The sequence below is a fragment of the Carcharhinus amblyrhynchos genome, chromosome 8 (assembly GCF_965287045.1).
Source record: "Carcharhinus amblyrhynchos chromosome 8, sCarAmb.v2.hapA, whole genome shotgun sequence".
NCBI classification, from domain to species: domain Eukaryota; kingdom Metazoa; phylum Chordata; class Chondrichthyes; order Carcharhiniformes; family Carcharhinidae; genus Carcharhinus; species Carcharhinus amblyrhynchos.
The window spans coordinates 83,125,895-83,145,499 of record NC_137331.1 but is presented as its reverse complement, the minus strand read 5'-3'; the positions used below and the strand labels follow the sequence as shown (position 1 = coordinate 83,145,499).

Here is a 19,605-nt window from a genome sequence, read left to right as displayed (position 1 = left end):
CCGAGGCTTCGCTGACTGTGGGGCGGTGGAGCTGCGCGAAGGGAGAATGGCGGCTGTTGGCGGATCTGCCTTCAGTCGGTTCGTGTTAAAAGCTGCAGCGATCGGGCGGTGCTGGAACTGCCGAGTGAGGCCGTGTAGTTTTGGAGCTGGGGTGAGAGCGCAGGTGGGTGGCGGCTCGGATGTGTTATATCCGGAGCCGCTTTAGGATTTGAACCGCTTCCGGTCCCGCTGGAAGCCCCAGGTGGCCAGACTGCGCATGCGCAGTGTCTCATTCCCAGTCTGCAGGTTTTGTTAAACAGGCATTGCAGGTTCCAGTTTGACCCTCAGTGCTGGGATATCTGCCTCTTACCCAGTCTAATTAACCCTTAGTGCTGGGATATCTGCCTCTTACCCAGTCTAATTAACCCTCAGTGCTGAGATATCTGCCTCTTACCCCAGTCTAATTAACTCTTGGTGCTGAGATATCTCCCTCTTACCAAGTCTAATTAACCCTTGGTGCTGAGATAGTGCCTCTTATCAAGTCTAATTATTTATATTCTTGCATCTTTTAACACATTAATTCCCATATCTAACTGTCCAGTCGTACAGACTTTTCTCTGAATTTTGGCCTTGGGTGACTGTGTAGAGTTTGCCCATTCTCCCCATGTCTATGTGGGTTTCCTCCGGATGATGCAGTTTCCTGCCACAGTCCAAAGATGTGTCGGTTAGGTGGATAGGCCATGGTAAAGTGCATAGGGGGATGACGGTGCTGGGTAAGATGCTCTTTTGCAGACTTGGTACAGAGTCGATGGGCCAAATGGCCTCCTCTGCACTGTAGGGATTCTGTGGTTTTATGAATAGCATAGGCGCTGAGCATGATTGTGTTAGGAAAGGTGGGGTAATCGAAAAGATGAAGGGGAGTTTTAAACACCGGGAGATATAATACAAGATAGAGAAGCTTAGAACGGATTAGCTGTGGAGATGGTGGTAAGGCAGAAACTGGGTGTTATAACCATGCACTGGTATATGGATATTGTCTTTTTATCTGTCAATAATATGTCTGCATTGTAAAAATATTGTCATAGTAATGAATTTGATCAAAGTTATAAGACATACTTGATCGAAAATTTAATTTTACTATTATGTGACTTATCACTGGTGCAAGAAACAGCCATACATTATTGCTGTCTGTTACCCATCTGAGTGCAGGGAGGGATAAATCACTTGCTTCCAAGTGCCTCTGCAATTGTATTCCTGTTTTGATGGTTTATTATCCATGGAATTAGAATGCAAGGTATGGCAGGGATACAGAACCAGGGGCACAAATGTAAAACTATGGATGAAACAAAGCCACAGGGGAGGAGAAGGAAATACTGCATCAATTCTTGTCTAATCGAAATACTGCCAAATCAATGTTGTGCTTGTTCTAACTAACAGGGTTGTTGGGTTTGTTTGTGCAATGCCTAGCAAATATTTCATGCTCAGCAATGCCATTATGAGCAAATATTAAATATTTTACCCAGAGATATAAAATTATCTCAGGCATCTGCATGGCATTCACCCGGTCAGTACAGTAGCCAGCCAATTGAATATGCATCAGCAGTGGGCTCGTGGCAAATTCTCTTGAGCAAGAGCCTGAATGAGACCTCAGGGAAGGAAATTATATTTTAAGGTGATATGGTATTTGCTGTTTATTGTGAGTTTGGGATTTTCTTGTGTGTAATCATAACATTTTCTTTTCCGTACCTAGGTTTTGAGAGGTGCCACAAATTTAGGAAGAGGACTTACTCTGACGTTAATGACCTTTCTGGGCTATGAAGCTTACAGAAGCATCCCAGGATCTCTAATAGTTCATGCTAATCAAAAAGGTAAACATAGAATTGAAGGTTTGCATTACAATTTTCTCAATTAAATAACTGCATATTTACAAATTGGAGAATTGGGACTAGCAGTGGTATTAATTAGAATCATGGAATTTTACCACACAGAAGGAGGCCATTTGGCCCATCATGTTTGCATTGATTCCCAGCTAGTCCCATTGTCCAGCCCTATCTCCATAGCCCTCTAAATTCAAATATATAGAATCATTGGGCGTGTCCTTACTGGCTGTTCACATCATGCTCCTGCTGCTGTGTGTTCGAAGAATTTGGCACCCAGCCAAATCTCTGTTCACTGCACCAGGATGGGAAAATCCCGCTGGCGTGAACAGCCATATCATTCTGGCCACAGAATTTCACATTGTATGCTCCCTTTCTTCATTTATTGGTGGCTTTAACTGCCATTCTTAGCGTTTTGTGACATACAAGTAAGGCCTACCTTGCTAAATGTTAACTAAATATTACCACATATAATCTTGACCACAGATTTGTTGTCCTCTAATGTCAAGTCCACTCAAGACTGTGGCCTAGAATTTTGGTATTGTCCGTTTTTGCACTCCTCACTTGCAGTGTATTAACAGCCCAAGTGCAAATGAGGATGTCCAAGCAGCAGAGGATTTTGGCTTAGTATTATACAGAAGCACAGTGGTACAAGCCTACACAGGTTCATGCTTCAATCTTCAGAAAAGATCATGGCAGGGGGTGGGGGTCTGTGGTATTATTGGCTTGGTCTTGGAGTACATTGGTGGGAATGAGGGTGTTTGGAGGGTGGGAAAGAGGATTGCAGATTTCTGGAGTGTTGTTGGGTCAGTTGTGCTGTCAGCAGTATTGGGTGATTGAATTAGATTTTTAGAAGGGGCCTCACACTGCAGTTGGGGCGGGTCTAAGATCAGGGAAGAAGATGACAGTGAGCTGCAGTATGTTGATGGTTGTCTGAGGGCTTTGGGATTGGGGTGAAGGGGGTTGGTGGTGCTTGGAGTTTGAGGGGGACATGGGGTGACCAGAAGGTCAGGATTTGGAATTGCAGTCATGGGCTTCAGAACCAGGAGCAGTGGTGATTAAGGGAGTGTTAACCTTTTTTCTTCATTTCTTGCTGCTGAGCATTGGTTTTCCTGGAGGTAATCAGCACTGGTGTTGACTGTTCCTCAACAGTCCTCTGAATGTGAACTCTAGCTGCAGTACTTGACAAATAGACAGACTGTAGTCGTACTCTGGTAACTGCTTAATGCTTGTATATTAGTACTGCTTCCCAGCAGGTTACAGAGTAGGCACATAGCGTCTGGGCATGATTCAAAATTCTCTCTCAAGAGTCTAACAGATGACTGACTGATGTCAGCAGTGCATCATTATCTACAATATACATTAGCATATCCCATCTGTTAACTTTTCATACTACACTGGCTACATCAGATGCCAGCCCAAGTTTCAAGAGGGAGCAGAGGAATGCATGATGCTGCTTATTTGCTTCTGCCTCTTTCTGATGGAAGTAATGGACACCTCTTGCTTATCAAAATGCATCTGGCAGAGTGAAGATTAGTGCAGGTGTGACCCTGACTCTGTTTTTGCACAAAGTAGCACCAAAGACCAGGTGCAATGGAGCAAATTTCTATATCTCTGTCTGGGGATCTGATTGTATACGTAAAGCTGCTTCTACTAATGCTACAAAAATTTTTCACCTGCTGAAATTTTAGTTCACGCTGATGAGGAAGTGCTTACTTTGCAAATTCTCGATTCAGTTTGAAGTACAAACCTTTTTGGACCACTTGGCTGAAAGTCTCCTCTCTGCAACACATCTGAGGTGGAATGTCTTGCCTATTTCCTTGTAAGCACAGGTTCACAGCACAGTTTTGCCTTGGGTCACCATAGGTTAGGATCCCTAATGATAGAAATCATACATGTGTATGTTAGTCAAAGTGCAAAGAGTTTGCATTGATATGGTGAGCCGAGATACTCTTAGCAAAGAATCTTTACCCTGCAGCTGGCTCATGATGTTATTTGACCTTGGAGGGTTTGCAGTTCCATTCCCTAACATTTCATGAATTCACCTATAGGCTGAATTTTAATGCATCAGTGGGAAGGTTGAGTAGGGAAACTTCTCGATTCAGCAAACCCATCTCCTCTTTAAAAAAACTCCCTGCCCCTCGTATTTTGTGTAGATGCTGGCGTTGAACTGGGGTAAACACAGTAAGAAGCCTCACAACGCCAGATTAAAGTCCAACAAGTTTATTTGGTAGTAAAAGCCACTAGCTTTCGAAGCGCTGCTCTTTCATTATATATCCTCCCATCCAAGGAGGCAGGAACAAAGTGGAGTAGGTGCTGCCACCTCTGGAGGCAGACTCAAGACAGCAGTGAAGGGAGGTAGACGGTGCAGTCAGGATGTTGGAGCACCCAATTCTATTTACTGGAACGTCAGCCATAGAGTCCCTACAGTGTTGAAGGAGGCCGTTTGGCCCATTGAGTTTGCACCGACCACAATCCCACCCAGGCCCTAACCCCACATATTTACCTTGTTAATCTCCCTGACACTGAGGAGCAATTTAGCATGGCCAGTCCACCTAATGTGCACATCTTTGGACTGTGGGAGGAAACCTGAGCACCTGGAGGAAACCCCCACAGACATAGAGAGAACATGCAAACTTCACACAGTGACCCAAGCTGGGAATCGAACCTCGGTCCTTGGCACTGTGAGGCAGCAGTGCTACCCACTGTGCCACCATGCCGCCATATTAAAGCCATGTTTCAAACCCTCAGACTCCACTTCCTCTACTTCCCAACCCACCCCAAATGCCTTTCTATGTTCCTTCATTATCTCCAAGCTGCCATACTGTTTCATAGCCCTCATGCCTCTTCCATACCTCCTCATATTCCCATGTTCCCTGCAGGCTCCCTTCATGTCTCCTCCTCCCCCATGTATCTTCTTTAGACAATCACTGCATTTCCAGACCTGAAACGCGATGGCTTTTAAATAGAATTTTAAAAAATGAACATTTAGCAATCTAAGAATAACTGATTCATAAAACCTGTTCAAAAGTTTAAATCCTCTCAAGTGATCTATCTGTTGTAAAAGGAAACAGTGATTTAATTATGACTTCAACGATATATAAACCTTTAATAACATTGTAAAACTATCAATCAAAATGTGAACATAACCCTCTGCTCAGATAAGTGGTTTCAAAGCTTTTGAAGCTCAGCCAAGCATCTATACGGGCCTCAGCTTTAACTGCAAATCCTTGAAAATGTGAACAATTGAATCTTTTAAAACTGAAAAACCAGATGGACTTTCTTTCTAAGCTATACTGGGTGTATTTTCAATCAAGAGCAGGTGGGGGCTTATTTTTTTCACTAAGTGAAAGCAGCTGAAGGTTTTATTTTTCAATTTAGAATGACTATGGGAGTGTATATCACTTCGGAGTATTACACTAGAGATTCCAAGTAATGGTTTCTTAAGTTTTGATTGCGTATTCTTATGCTCTCATTCAAACCAGACCTAATGTATTGTGTGGCATCTAACCCACAGAAACTGAAAGAAGGAATGTTTGCTTTTGTATTTCAAAGCCTGTTGATGAAAGAATTCTAGGTGCAGGTGGCTGTTATGTTTTTGTTTCCCCATTTGAGATTGGGGTTCCATCATGGCTTATGTCTCTGACAGTCTTTGAACCATGCCTATTTACTGAAAGTGACCTGACTCCATTAAACCTGCAGGACACGGGACTTTAATTTTCCCAACCCAGCAATGGAGCCAGCAGTGGTTGTAGTGCTACAAGTGGGCTGACTGTTGTACTCTTATCCTGTACCAGCAAAAATGCTAGAAACAGAAGTAAGGGTGGGAATCGCAGAATCAGGATCCATCTTTAAACAACTGGTGAATATTTACTTATTGTTCTGCTTGACATACAGACAGAATAAGCTTTACGAGGTATTTTCACAGCATTTTGACACTAGGAGATTTGATTTTAATTAATTACGGGCTGCAAGTTAACCGATTTTGATATTTTAACTCACTGAAATGAAAATTAACATATTTACATATGTAAATCTACATATGTGAATCTACATATTGATTGGTCGACCCATGTTGGACGCGGTGGGCTCGAGGAGGAGTTCTTGGAATGCTGCCGGGATAGTTTCCTCGAACAGTGTGTGTTGGAGCCGACGAGGGAGCGAGCTATCTTGGATCTGGTGTTATGTAATGAGGTGGGTAGAATTAGGGACCTCGTGGTGAAGGATCCTCTTGGGAAGAGTGATCATTGTATGGTGGAGTTTCTGATGCAGATGGAGGAGGAGAAAGTGGGTTCCCGGACATGTGCCGTTTGTTTGAACAGAGGGGAGTATGGTAGGATGAGAGAGGAATTGGCGAATGTTGATTGGGGGAGTGCGTTGGAAGGTAGGTCTGCTGAGGAACAGTGGAGGATCTTTAAGGAGATCTTTCTTGGTGCTCAGCAGAAATTTATTCCGATGGTTAAAAAGGATCGTAGGAGGAGAGATAATCAGCCATGGATAACGAAGGAGGTAAAGGAAAGTGTTAAATTAAAAGCGGATGCATTTAGAGTAGCTAAGAGTAGTGGGCGAGAAGAGGATTGGGAGAGGTTTAAATGTCAACAAAGAATGACAAAGAAGTTGATAAAGAAGGGTAGGATAAACTATGAAGCTGGGCTAGCACTTAATATAAAAAAGGATAGCAAGAGTTTTTATAAATATATAAATAGGAAGAGGCTGGCTAGGGTGAACGTTGGACCCTTAGAGGATGAGAGGGGAGACTTAGTGTTAGGGGATGGGAAAATGGCTGAGGCCCTGAATAACTTTTTTGTTTCAGTCTTCACGGAGGAGGACGTGAATAATTTGCTGGGTGTTAGCGATGGAAAGATGGTAGGAGTGGAGGGCCTGAATGACATTATTGTTACTAGAGAGGCGGTGTTCGACAGACTGGAGGGACTGATCGTGGACAAGTCCCCAGGACCGGATGGAATGCATCCAAGGGTTCTGAAAGAAATGGCGGAGGTGATCATGGAGGCCTTGGTGATTATTTTCCAAATGTCACTGGATTCCGGGGAAGTGCCGGAAGATTGGAAAACGGCTAATGTTACGCCGTTGTGTAAGAAGGGTGGCAGGCAAAAGGCAGGGAATTATAGGCCGGTTAGTTTAACGTCTGTTGTAGGAAAAATGTTAGAATCCGTGATCAAGGAGAAAATAGCGAGGCATCTTGGGAAGAATTGTTTGGTAGAGCAGACGCAGCACGGTTTCGTTAAGGGGAAGTCGTGTCTGATGAATTTATTGGAGTTCTATGAGGATGTGTCTAGGGCGGTGGATAGAGGAGAGCCGGTGGATGTGGTGTTTCTTGATTTTCAGAAGGCATTTGACAAGGTGCCTCACAAGAGGTTATTACAGAAGGTCACGGGGCATGGAGTTGGGGGTAGGGTGTTAGCGTGGATAGGGGATTGGCTGTCAAATAGGAGGCAGAGAGTGGGGGTCAATGGGTGCTATTCGGATTGGCGCTTGGTGACTAGTGGAGTGCCCCAGGGGTCGGTGCTGGGGCCTCAGCTATTTACCATTTATATAGGCGATCTGGAGGAGGGAACCGAGTGTATGGTGTCGAAATTTGCTGATGACACCAAGATTGGTGGAACGGCAAATTGTGCGGAGGGTGTGGAGAGTCCGCAGAAGGATCTAGATAGGCTGGGCGAATGGGCCAGGAACTGGCAAATGGAATTTAATGTTGGCAAATGTGAGGTGGTCCACTTTGGTAGGAATAATGGTAGGAAGGACTATTACATGCGACGGTGCAGAGGGACCTCGTGGTCCTTGTGCATGAGTTGCAAAAACCCAGCCTGCAGGTGCAGCAGGTGGTCAGGAAGGCGAATGGGATGCTGGCCTTCATAGCGAGGGGATTGAATATAAAAGTAGGGAGGTCTTGCTGCAGTTGTATAGGGCACTGGTGAGGACGCAGCTGGAGTACTGTGTGTAGTTTTGGTCGCCGCACTTACGCAAGGATATTTTGGCCTTGGAGGGAGTGCAGAGGCTGATTCCGGAGTTGAGGGGGTTGAACTATGAGGAGAGGCTGAATAAACTAGGCTTGTACTCGTTAGAGTTTAGAAGAATGAGGGGAGATCTCATTGAGACGTATAAGATGTTGAATGGGATGGATAGGATAGAGGTGGAGAGGCTCTTCGCACTCAGAAGGGACAGTAGGACTAGAGGGCACAGCCTCAAGATAAAGGGAGGGTGGTTTAGAACAGAGTTGAGGAGGAACTTCTTCACTCAAAGGGTGGTGAATCTCTGGAATTCTCTGCCCGCTGAAGTGGTGGAGACTGCCTTGCTCGATATTTTTAAGACGCAGGTTGATAGGTTTTTGATAGGCAAGGGGATTAAGGGTTATGGGGAGAGGGCGGGAATGTGGAAATAAGCCACGACAGATCAGCCATGATCTTATTGAATGGCGGGGCAGGCTCGAGGTGCTAGATGGCCTACTCCTGCTCCTATTTCTTATGTTCTTAAATTGAGTTTGCATATAATAAGAAAGTATGGATTTTAAGTTATTTTCCTTGTATTTAAATTGTAACTTCCAATCCTCTCTCAATATGAGACTAGTGTCAGGGGACTAAGTCATTGCAAATGTTATATCTCCATTTAAAAATGGGGAGAGAAATAAATTCAACAATCATAGGCCAGTCACTTCAACATTAGTGCTGGATAAACTTTGAGATGTTGGGGGGATTTTTAACTTAAAAAGATGGACATGTTTGGGTGGGGTTACAAGGAGAAAAATCACAAAGTGCTATAATTATGTGATTCCTTGTCACAAAGATTTTCAAACTTCTTTGCCTTTGGCCCTGAAAGTATGACACCGAGCCACATGAGATGTTAGATCAGATTACCAAAAGCTTGGTCAAAGAGGTAGGTTTTAAGGATGGCTTTAAAGGAGTAAAACGAGCCACAGAGCTACAGAGAGAGAGTATTTCCAGAGCTTGGTGTCCAGGCAATGGAATGGTGGAGCAATTACGAGAGGGATGTCCAGGGTAGGGTTAGAGAATGACCTTGGAGGGTTTTGGTGTTGGGATAGTATACAGATATAGAGATGGAATGAGGCAATGAAAGGATTTAAAAACGAGAATAAAAATTTTAAAATCAAGACCCTGCTTTACCTGAAGCCAGTGTAAGTCTGCAAGCACAGAGAGGTGAATGGGACTTGGTGCAAGTTAAGATATGGACAGCAGAGTTTTGGATAACCTCAAGTTTACAGGAAGTCAACTGTGGGAGATCAGTCAGGAGTGTGTTTGAACAGTCAAGTCTGGAGGTAATGAAGGCAGGAAGGAGGATTTCAGCAGCAGATGAGCTGAGATGTGTAGAGTCAAATGATTTAAAAATATAGGAAATTATTGTCTAAGTGATGGCATAAATGTGAAATGCAGCAAGTTGTGGAGTGAATATGAGTTACGTATACAGCAAATTATTATAAATTAGGAATATATTGCTGTGAAAGCAGATTCAACAGGTACTTTCAAAGGGGAATTGAATAAATACTTGGTTGGGAGGAAGGATTTACAAGGTTACAGAAAAAAGCAGTGGAGTGAGACAGATTGAATATTTCTTTCAAAGAGCTGGGGCTGACATGTTGAAACGAATGGCCTCTTTCTTTGCTATAATCATCCTATGATTCGACATAGACATGTTTTGTGGGGCAATGTGTATGGCTGAATATAGTAGCACCATTATTCTTATTGTATTTGATGGTTGAATTATCCACTTGGAGACCACACTGTTGTAAATAACTGAGATTTTACAACCACAATATATATGTGACTATCCTCCAGTCACTGCATTTTGACGTCGCAATCACCCTGATTTTATTGGGAGGCTTTGCTGCAGTTTTGTTCATGAGTTCTACTTGCTGCAGATTGTAGAGACTCTTTTTAATGGGCTTTGTAGACTGTTTACATGGTATGCAAGTACTATTTAAACTCTGTTTGCTGAATAAACAGACTGTTTGCTGTAAAATACGCTGTTTGCTGTGAGCTCTGCTGTAAGTTATACTTCTTCAACTCACTAGTCGGCGCAGTTATGTCACAGACAGTGTGTTTTGTCACTCTGGAGACTGATTGCTGATTGATTGCACTCTCAGGCTTCAACCCATAGTTCCTCACCATGTCTCTGAACTCAGGGATAAGTAAAATTCGTCAAATCAATATTTATGAGCAAAATGGGGTAAAATATTGATTTATCTGAAGATGTACAGGTTAGGTGGATTGGCCATGCTAAATTTCTGCTTATTATCCAGGTTAGATGGATTAGCCATGGTAAGTGTGTAGGGTTACAGAGACAGAGTGAGGCAGAGGACCTGGGTAAGATACTCTGTCAGTGTCGGTGCAGACTCAATGGGCCAAATGGTCTCTTCTGCATTGTAGGGAATTCCATGAAATGAAAAGTAAATTGTAATTTGGGATCTGTGTTGGAGAAGTTTAGCTTACTTTTAACTGTAATTTTACGATGGATGTTAGCAGATTCTTCTTCACAGAAAATGGTTATTGTGTGAGTCCAGATAAAGTAGTGAAATTAGGAACCCTGTAATCTTTTAAGAAATAATTGTATTCCGCAGTGTGGGGGGATTGTCAATTTCCTCTGGATGGAAGAACTAAGAAAGGTCTTCCACTTCATGATGGTGTTTGTTTCTGTGACCATTGTCACCAATGTTGAATTGTGTTGGAGGGTGGCTAGATTGATAATATCTTTACATGCTGACACTATAGTTAAGAAAGCCCACCAATGCCTCTACTTTCTCAGAAGACTAAGGAAATTTGGCACGTCAGCTATGACTCTCTCCAACTTTTGCAGATGCTTCATAGAAAGCATTATTTCTGGTTGCATTGCAGCTTGGCACGGCTCTTGCTGTGCCCAAAACGGCAAGGAACTATAAAAGGTCGATGATGTAACCCAATCCATCACGCAAATCATTGACTCTGTCTATACTTCCCGCTGTCTCGGCAAAGCATAACTGAGGAACCCATGCACCCAAGATATTCTTTCTTCCATCTTCTTTTGTCAGGAAAAAGATACAAAAGCCCAAGGCCATGTACCAACTGATTCAAGAACAACCTCTTCTGTGCTGCCGTCAGACTTACCTTGCATTAAGTTGACCTTTCGTTACATCCTAGCTATGACTGTAACACAACATTCTGCATTCTCTCCTTTTCTTCTCTATGAATGATATGCTTTGTCTGTATAGCATGCAAGAAACAATATTTTTCACAGTATACTGATATGTGACAATAATAAATCAAATCGAAGGTTTTAGTTATGACTTATATCTTGGAGAGTTTAGACTTCACATTATGTGAAAAATATATTCTTCAATGAAATTTGATTGCGACGTCGCAAACAATGAAAGGATAGGCTATCTAAGTTAACTTAGCAAGCAGTATGAGTTACATAGTTATAGAACCAAATTATTTGTCAGGAGATTATTTATTTTCACAGAGAGCTGTCGATATATGGAAAAAGTTGCTGGCTTATGCAGTGAGCATGAATTTGCTGAAGAGAGTTGGATGATTTCCTGAGGGTGGTCGAACTAATATATAGAAGGTAGGTTGGTATTGGGTGGGGATGTAGCCCTCAGTTATTGTGGTGTCCTGGAATTTAGTTTATCCCTTCAAGGAATTTATTATTTTGTTTCCCAGATTAGCCAGTGGATTTCCTTTGATTTTTGTCTCTCCCAAATGATTGCATGGTTGGGAGTGAGGGTGGGTATGACTGGTATCACATAACTTGCAGTATGACAACATAGGAAAAATTTGATGGAGTTGCTGGTCCATTCTCTCTTTTCTTATAAATAAAAGTGAAGTGCAGTGGGTGCTGGTGATCTGAAGTAAAACTGAAAGTGTTGGGAAAACTTAGCATGTCTGGCAACATCTGTGGCAAGAGAACAAGTTAACATTTCACGTCTGATATGACTTTGGAACTTGTATTTTCATATTTTCTTTTTCTAGAAACAGTTGTATTGATTAGCGCTGCAATGCTACCAACTATTGAACAGAAAGGCGCGGACTAAAATTAGTTAGTTGACTAATATCTATTAGAGCTGGCAAATAATGAGGAGCCACACTTAATAATAGTTCCTTCCATTCCCTTTTTGAACAAATAAAATGGGGAAGCAGGAGAACGTATTTACCTTCAATGTTAAGGACTGTTAGTAAATTCTTTGCTAGCTGTGATGCAATTCCAGGATTTCTTTGACCATTCTTCTTCAAAAGTAAGAAGCACTTCAGTGCCTTCAATGTGATTGATAAATGCATCACACTTACTATGTTGGATTGTTTTTGATCTTTAACTGACTGTAATAAGGCAACAAACGTAAGATCACTAAAAATCAGTTGAGTTTTTTGTTACGAAAGCAGCAGCTTAATCAGAGACTCCAGAAACGGCAAGATGCAGAGGAGTCTCTCTCGAATTGTGAAAGACAACTGGCTTTGGATATTACTTGCATGGCTCTTAGCAGAGATAAGTTGTATTAGTCATAATAAATAATGGAGTAGGCCATTCGGCCCCTCAAGCCAAATGTTCGTCCCACTCAACAGGATCATGGCTGATCCAACATTTTTCACATCTACTATCCTGTCCATTCCCCATGAGTATATTTCTGGGATGTGGTCCTCCTGAGATGGCATCTTCCAAATCCACAATCATTATCATCTAGTAGGACAAGGGTAGCAGACACATAGGAACTCTATCACTTGGAAGGTTCCCTCCAAGCCACTCACCATCCTGACTTGGAAATATATCGCCTCTCCTTCACTGGCTGCAGGTCAAAATTCTTGAACTTCGTCCTTAACATCAGTATGTCTGTACCTAAAGTACCGCGACTGCTGCGGTTAAAGAAAACAGCTCACTATCACTTTCTTGAGAGCAATTAGGGATGGGTAATGAATGCTTGCCTAGCCAGTGGAGGTCACATCATGTAAATGAATAAAAATAAATTAGCTTAATGTATAGCTGACCACCAGAAGGACATTATGCAGACATCAAACAACGTTTACTCATGGATGTTCTGTATGCGTTCTGCAAGATGTCTGGGACACTGTGTCAACTTCTACACAGTACATCACTGAGTAAATCACAAATTCCAGACATTTTTGAGGCCCCAAATCGTATCCAGGGTTGGCTTCTGTGTAACAAAGGCTACCTGCAAAGGATGTGACTAGTGATGTCCATCTGAGGAAGGCACAGTGATGACCACGCCACCGCATGAACATTGTTGGAGTAGACCATTGGCAAATTGAAGATGAAATTCCAATGTCTCGACAGATCAGCAGCATACTGAAGTACATTCCCCAAAGAAGCTCTCAGATCATCCTGGCTTGCTGCACTCTGCACAAACTGGCACTGGAAGGACTTGCCAGATGACATGCTGGAGCAGTTGCGTGTCTGCTGTGAGGGTGAGGACATCAAGAAGGCTAAGAGTGAGGAAGCTGAGGTTAGAGGGAAAAGCACCATAACACAAGGCTAGATGAGCCAGGTGTGCATGTGGGGTGTTAATAGCTATCAGATTCCAGGAGAATGATGACATATTGCTTTGAAACCAGGTCCCCTGAGGTATATGTCTTTGCACTGGTAAAGGGTGTGGGTGAGTGCCATGGTGAATCTTCCAGCAGCATGCTGTCTGGATAGGGTGTTGGTGAGGCCACACCTGGAGTATTGTGTGCAGTTTTGGCGTCCTTTTCTGAGGAAGGATTCCTTGCTACAGAGGGAGCGCAGTGAAGGTTTACCAGACTGATTCCTGGGATGGCAGGTCTGTTATATGATGGGAGACTAAGTCAGATTATATTCACTGGAGTTTAGAAGTGTGAGAGTGGATCTCATAGAACCTTATAAAATTCTAACAGACAGAATCGATTCAGAAAGAATGTTCCCAATGGTGGGGGAGTCCAGAACTCAGGGTCATAGTTTGAGGTTAAGGGGGAAACCTTTTAGAACTGAAGTGAGGAGAAATGTCTTCACCCAGAAGGGATGAATGTGTGAAATTCACTACCACAAAATGTAGTTGAGGCCAAAATGTTGTCTGATTTCAAGAAGTAATTTAGTATAGCTCTAGACGCTAAAGGGATAAAGGGGGGATCAGGATATTGAATTCAGTGACCAGCCATATTCAAAATGAATGGCAAAGCAGGCTCAAAGGGCTGAATGGCCTACTTCTGTTTCTTGTTTCTATGGATCCTTATTAGGGGCTGGAAATGGGAGGCTGACTCCTGGTGCCCCTGGGTCCCTCACACTGTGAGGCAGCAGTGCTAACCACTGTGCCATCAGGCCTCCCATTAACACAATGATGAGCCATAATTCATATCCTAAAACAACTAGTTCCACCAATAGATTATGGATGATAACTCACTCCTCCCTGTCTGCTGCCTGTGTATTCCACATTAAGTAAACTAATATTTAAATGTGAGTAGATCAGAGTGACTTTTTTTCTTCTTGCCATATAGTCTGTCATCCTGAAAAAATATATTTAATGATGGCTATGATATGGATGAGATAATCAGTGTAACATCGGGTATCATATCTTTGCAAACAGGGAATCAGATAAACTGACTGAGTGATGAAGTTACAAGCATATTATTGTTGTTACCAAGTAGCATGGTCAACACAACTTTTACTAGAGAAGAAAATATATTTTTCTTTGACTTTTTAGAAAGCCGAGATTCTGTTTTTAGCAATTAAGTTTGCAGTGGTCTGGTGAAGTACCCACCCTGACCAGTATTGCCATCATAGCAAAATCAGGAATAATCAATATGTCATCTTGTGGTGGTGATTCTTGGGCTATTTATGCAACTCCATTTAGTTGCATTTATATAAATACGGTTAAGAAAGGTGACTCAAATGGGGATCCAGAAACAACTACTAATTCTTTTTAATGCTTACCCTGCAAAATAGAATTTGGGAACTGGTGTTTTCTTTTACGAAGAATTCTGACGAAACAGAACATTACCTGTATTGCAACCTATGAGCATAAGTGAAGGGAATATATGTAAATGAATCATCACTTAATGTCATCAAGAATGTGAGATGAAGTCAGTATCTGATTCTATCATACAGTGACACAGTCTCTTGCCCTTAAATGGTGTACATTCTTTATGAACCTACAATATTGCTTTGCTACTTCATAAGTTTCTCAGTCCTGTGCTTTGATAAAATTTATGGTACTAGCAGAAATATCTGCACTTTAAAGTGTAACATACACCTGTATGATGATGCTTTATGTGATTGTAATTTTTTTTTGCATTTCAGTGGAAGAAATTATTGACCAGGCTGACTATCTTTATGGTACTGGAGAAGTGGCTAAACTTTATAAGCTCCTTATTGAACACAAGGACAGGTATTATGGCATCTAAATTATACTGGAAATGTGTTGAAGTGTTGTCTGTTGTTCTGTCGTCTGTCACTCATTGACATTTGTCCAATGGCCTGTTGAAGTAAGCACTTGTGACGCCTGAAATGTGATAAATAACCTCAGTACTCCCAAAGCACAAATGGGAATTGAAAAATACTTCCAATTATTTTGGAATTGGAAATTGTACTTCAATGATATGTACTTTAATGTTGTTTCGAGGCACTTGTGGGTATTTAGCACAAGTGAAAATTCAGTACTTAATTGCATGTAATTACCTCAAAACCAAGTTAAATGTATGCATTTGAATTAATTATGGTCAGTGGGTTATTATGAGACAGTGTCTTTTGTTTGACCTCTTTGGTGCAGGAGAGTGAATGTATTTGCAGGATTAATTGAAGAAATAACTTCTTTGTGCTGAGCATTGATGACTCTTGACACAGGTACAAAGTAAAAATTATACAGATACCAAAGCAAAATACTGTGAGATTAAAAACAGAAAATGCTGGGGAAAAGCTCAGCATGTCTGGAGAGAAACAGAGTTAACTTTCTGAGTCCATATGACTTTTCAGAACTGAAAATACTGCTGATCCTGGATATCAGCCCTTTTTAATAACACCTTCTCTTTTACCTTCTTACCTTCTCACCATCCAACCTACAAAACACTTCTCCCAGATTAAACAGTGACATACTTGTACCCTGGGGCCTCACTATAATACCTCCTACAGGGACCATGTCTTGAGATTGCATTATAGATGAGACTGTTATTTCATAGCTCAGATTTGATCTCAGATCCAACATTGCAAGTATCTGCCTACAGTTTCTAGTCCTCGTGCTCAGTGAATAAAGTAGGTGCTGTGTAAAATCAGTCAAATAATTAGCCACTTTCCTTTTATTATTTTTTAAAGTGGGTAGCTGTGTTTATGGTGGAGGGAGGTGTGTGGCCACGTTTACGGAATGAAAATGTTGGGATTCAAGACGGACCTGCATTCATGTTGTAGCAGACCAAGTTATAGCAGAGTCACAATGTACATTCAGTTTAGTTTATTGTATCCACTGTTCACAGTGTGGTCTCTTCTGCATTGGGACACCAATCAGATTGAGTAACTGCTTTGTAGCACACCTCTATTCAATCAGTAAGCATGGCCCCAAGCATCTGGTTTTCTGTCATTTTAAGTCTCGACCTTGTTCTCACTTTGACCATTCTCTGTCCTGTGCTTTTTGCAGTGTTCCAGTGAAACTCAGTGTAAACTCAAGGAACAGCATTCGGTCTTCCACTTAAACTTTACAGCCTTCTGGATTCAGCATTGAGTCTGACTATTTCAGATTGTAACCTTTGCCCCTTTTTTTTGTTTTTTTTGTTACTTATTTTGTCTTTTTCTTTTTGAAAAGAAGGAGTTCACGATCCTGCTATTCACACCTCTTCTAGACACATCTTTTGCTTCTTTACTCATTGCATTATCATCCCATCTTGCCTTATAACATCAACCCTTTTGTCATTTAATGGCTTCTGTCTTCCATTCTATCACAGACCTCACCTTTCATTCTTTTTCCACACTCGTTCACCTTTGACTTTTCCTTAAAACCATCTTCAATTTTTCCCAAATCTGATGAAAGATCGTTGACCCGAAACAATAACCCAGCAGATCTAGCAGCGCCAGTGGATAGAGAAATAGAGTATTTCCTATGTTTTCTTGCTTTCATGATAAAGTACTTACTGACATAGTGAAGTTTTCAGAAGGAAGTGGGATCACTCCATGTTGCTGCAGGGATATGTGTATGTTGAAGGAAAAATAATCAAAATCAGCTTTTGGAAGGGACCTAGCTAGACTAAACTGCTTGTTCAAATTCATATTTTTTTATTTCCATAAACCAAGCATTAACTGTGCATTTATTTTGGCTTTTATTTACTATTAGAATTATGTGTACACATTTATTCAAATAGTGCAACATTTATTCTGCAGTTACAAAAGTAAACAATTCAGAACTGTCAGTCTTTTAATGCCTTCATGGCTCATTCTTTGACTAGTGAATGTACTTGTATCTCCTGTCTGTTGCACTGAAATACGGAAATCATTTGAATTTTTTTTCCAATGTTAAACTGTACATTACATTTCCAAGGAGGATTCAGTTGGTCTAAACCAATTTATGACATACAGTTTCATACATAGAACATAAAACATTACAGCGCAGAACAGGCCCTTCGGCCCACGATGTTGCGCCGACCAGTTAAAAAAACAATGACCCTCTAACCTAAACCAAACCCTTACCATCCATAAACCTATCCACGGATCTCTTAAATGCCCCCAAACTAGGCGCATTTACAACTGCAGCAGGCAGGGCATTCCAATCCCTCACCACCCTCTGGGTAAAGAACCTTCCCCTGACATCTGTCCTATAACTGCCACCCCTTAATTTAAAGCTATGCCCCCTCGTGCTAGCTTTCTTCATCCAAGGAAAAAGGCTATCACTGTCCACCCTATCTAAACCTCTAATCATCTTATATGTTTCAATAAGGTCCCCTTGTAGCCGCCTTCTTTCTAACGAAAACAACCTCAAATCCCTCAGTCTCTCCTCATAGGACCTCCCCTCCATACCAGGCAACATCCTGGTAAACCTCCTCTGCACCCTCTCCAAAGCCTCCACATCCTTCCTATAATGTGGGGACCAGAACTGCACACAATACTCCAAGTGCGGCCGCACCAGAGTTTTGTACAGTTGCAACATGACGCTGCGACTCCTAAATTCAATCCCCCTACCAATAAACGCCAAGACACCATATGCCTTCCTAACAACCCTATCTACTTGATTCCCAACTTTCAGGGATCTATGTACACATACACCTAGATCCCTCTGTTCATCCACCCTATTCAGAGTCCTACCGTTAGCCCTATACTCTACACATCCGTTATTCCTACCAAAGTGAATTACCTCACACTTTTCCGCATTAAACTCCATCCTCCACCTCTCGGCCCAGCTCTGCAACTTATCCAAGTCTCCCTGTAGACTAAGACATCCTTCCTCACTATCTACCACACCTCCGACTTTGGTGTCATCAGCAAATTTACTAATCCACCCAACTATACCCTCATCCAGATCATTTGTAAAAATTACAAACAGCAGTGGCCCCAAAACAGATCCCTGAGGCACACCACTCGTAACTGAACTCCATGTCGAATACTTACCATCAACCACCACCCTCTGTCTCCTATCCGCCAGCCAATTCCTAATCCAATTTCCTAGATCACCCTCAATCCCATACATCTGCAATTTCTGCAGAAGCCTTCCATGGTGAACCTTATCAAACGCCTTACTAAAGTCCATATATACCACATCAACTGCCTTACCCCCATCCACCTCTTTGGTCACTTTCTCAAAATATATGTAGAGTAATCATTTATTCATGTGAAAGTTAGAGATGATTTTGCAGTAGCTGCTTTTGATTGTATAAATATATGAATGCTCAAATAATTAATTGAACAAGCCATGATTGACACTGTAAAAGATATGGTGCTGTTTTTCCTCCTTTATTTAAGATGCTTTCTTTCAATTAAAGCAATTGCTTATGTAGATTGCTTTGAAAAACAGTGAAGATTTGCTGTGGACACCTCATGTTTAATAAGTAATTCCTTTTCATAAACGTAAAAAAAAGACAGATGTATTAAAATAGTTCAGTGCACTGAAGTGCTATCATGGAGGGATAGGTTTTGTCTTCCTGCTCCGAGTTCTTGATCATGGGTCACGCCATGCTAGGGGATTGGGATGCCAGGCAGTGACTAAGTGCTTCTTCAGAGGAATTGAGTACAAATTGCAGACCAGTTCGACCTAAGTCCAGGTAGTCTATTAAAGTCTAATATTAGTCTTAAAATAGTTCATTTGTTTTCCCAATTGGAAAATGGTGCTTGACCTAAAGATTAGGGGAAAGAAAGGTTGGGAGAAGGAGGTTTGTTTGCAAAACTGAAATTTAAAATAGACGAGTTGCATTCCATGTCCCATGTTTTATCTAGTACAAATGGTGAGATTCTGTGGCGCCTAGCTCGTGCATCACGTGACTTGGCTCAACTGGGAAGCACCCCTGTGGAAAAGAGAAAGCAACTGACATATGAAGCTTTGGAGTTTGCTAAAAAGGCACTGGAAAGAAATGAATTGAGCTTTGCAGCCCATAAGGTAATGCATCTTATTTTGTCATGTCATTTGTTCAATTTTCTGCCAGTTTGTGATCTTATTTTTTTAATCTATATAGTGGTACGCAATATGCATCAGTGATGTTGGAGACTACGAGGGCACCAAGGCTAAAATTGCAAATGCCTATGTTATTAAAGAACATTTTCAGGTAAAGTGGCAGCCAAAGAATATGACATTTTCCAGTTGTGCAATATC

General features: G+C 41.7%; 1 protein-coding gene across 4 annotated transcripts in view; it reads left to right on the top strand.

Annotated features, from left to right (window-relative positions):
- rmdn1 (regulator of microtubule dynamics 1) overlaps positions 1 to 19,605 on the top strand; it is a 38,979-nt gene continuing 19,374 nt past the window's right edge. For 2 of the 4 annotated variants that reach the window (XM_080194355.1, XM_080194358.1), the window contains exons 1-5: positions 17 to 163; positions 1,730 to 1,847; positions 15,126 to 15,213; positions 19,233 to 19,392; positions 19,469 to 19,558. In XM_080194355.1, the coding sequence (XP_080050481.1) occupies positions 47 to 163; positions 1,730 to 1,847; positions 15,126 to 15,213; positions 19,233 to 19,392; positions 19,469 to 19,558 (573 nt within the window). In that variant the 5' untranslated portion in view covers positions 17 to 46. Of the gene's footprint in view, positions 164 to 1,729; positions 1,848 to 15,125; positions 15,214 to 19,232; positions 19,393 to 19,468; positions 19,559 to 19,605 lie in introns of all 4 variants that reach the window. The other 2 variants (XM_080194359.1, XM_080194356.1) reach the window with 2 other exon arrangements.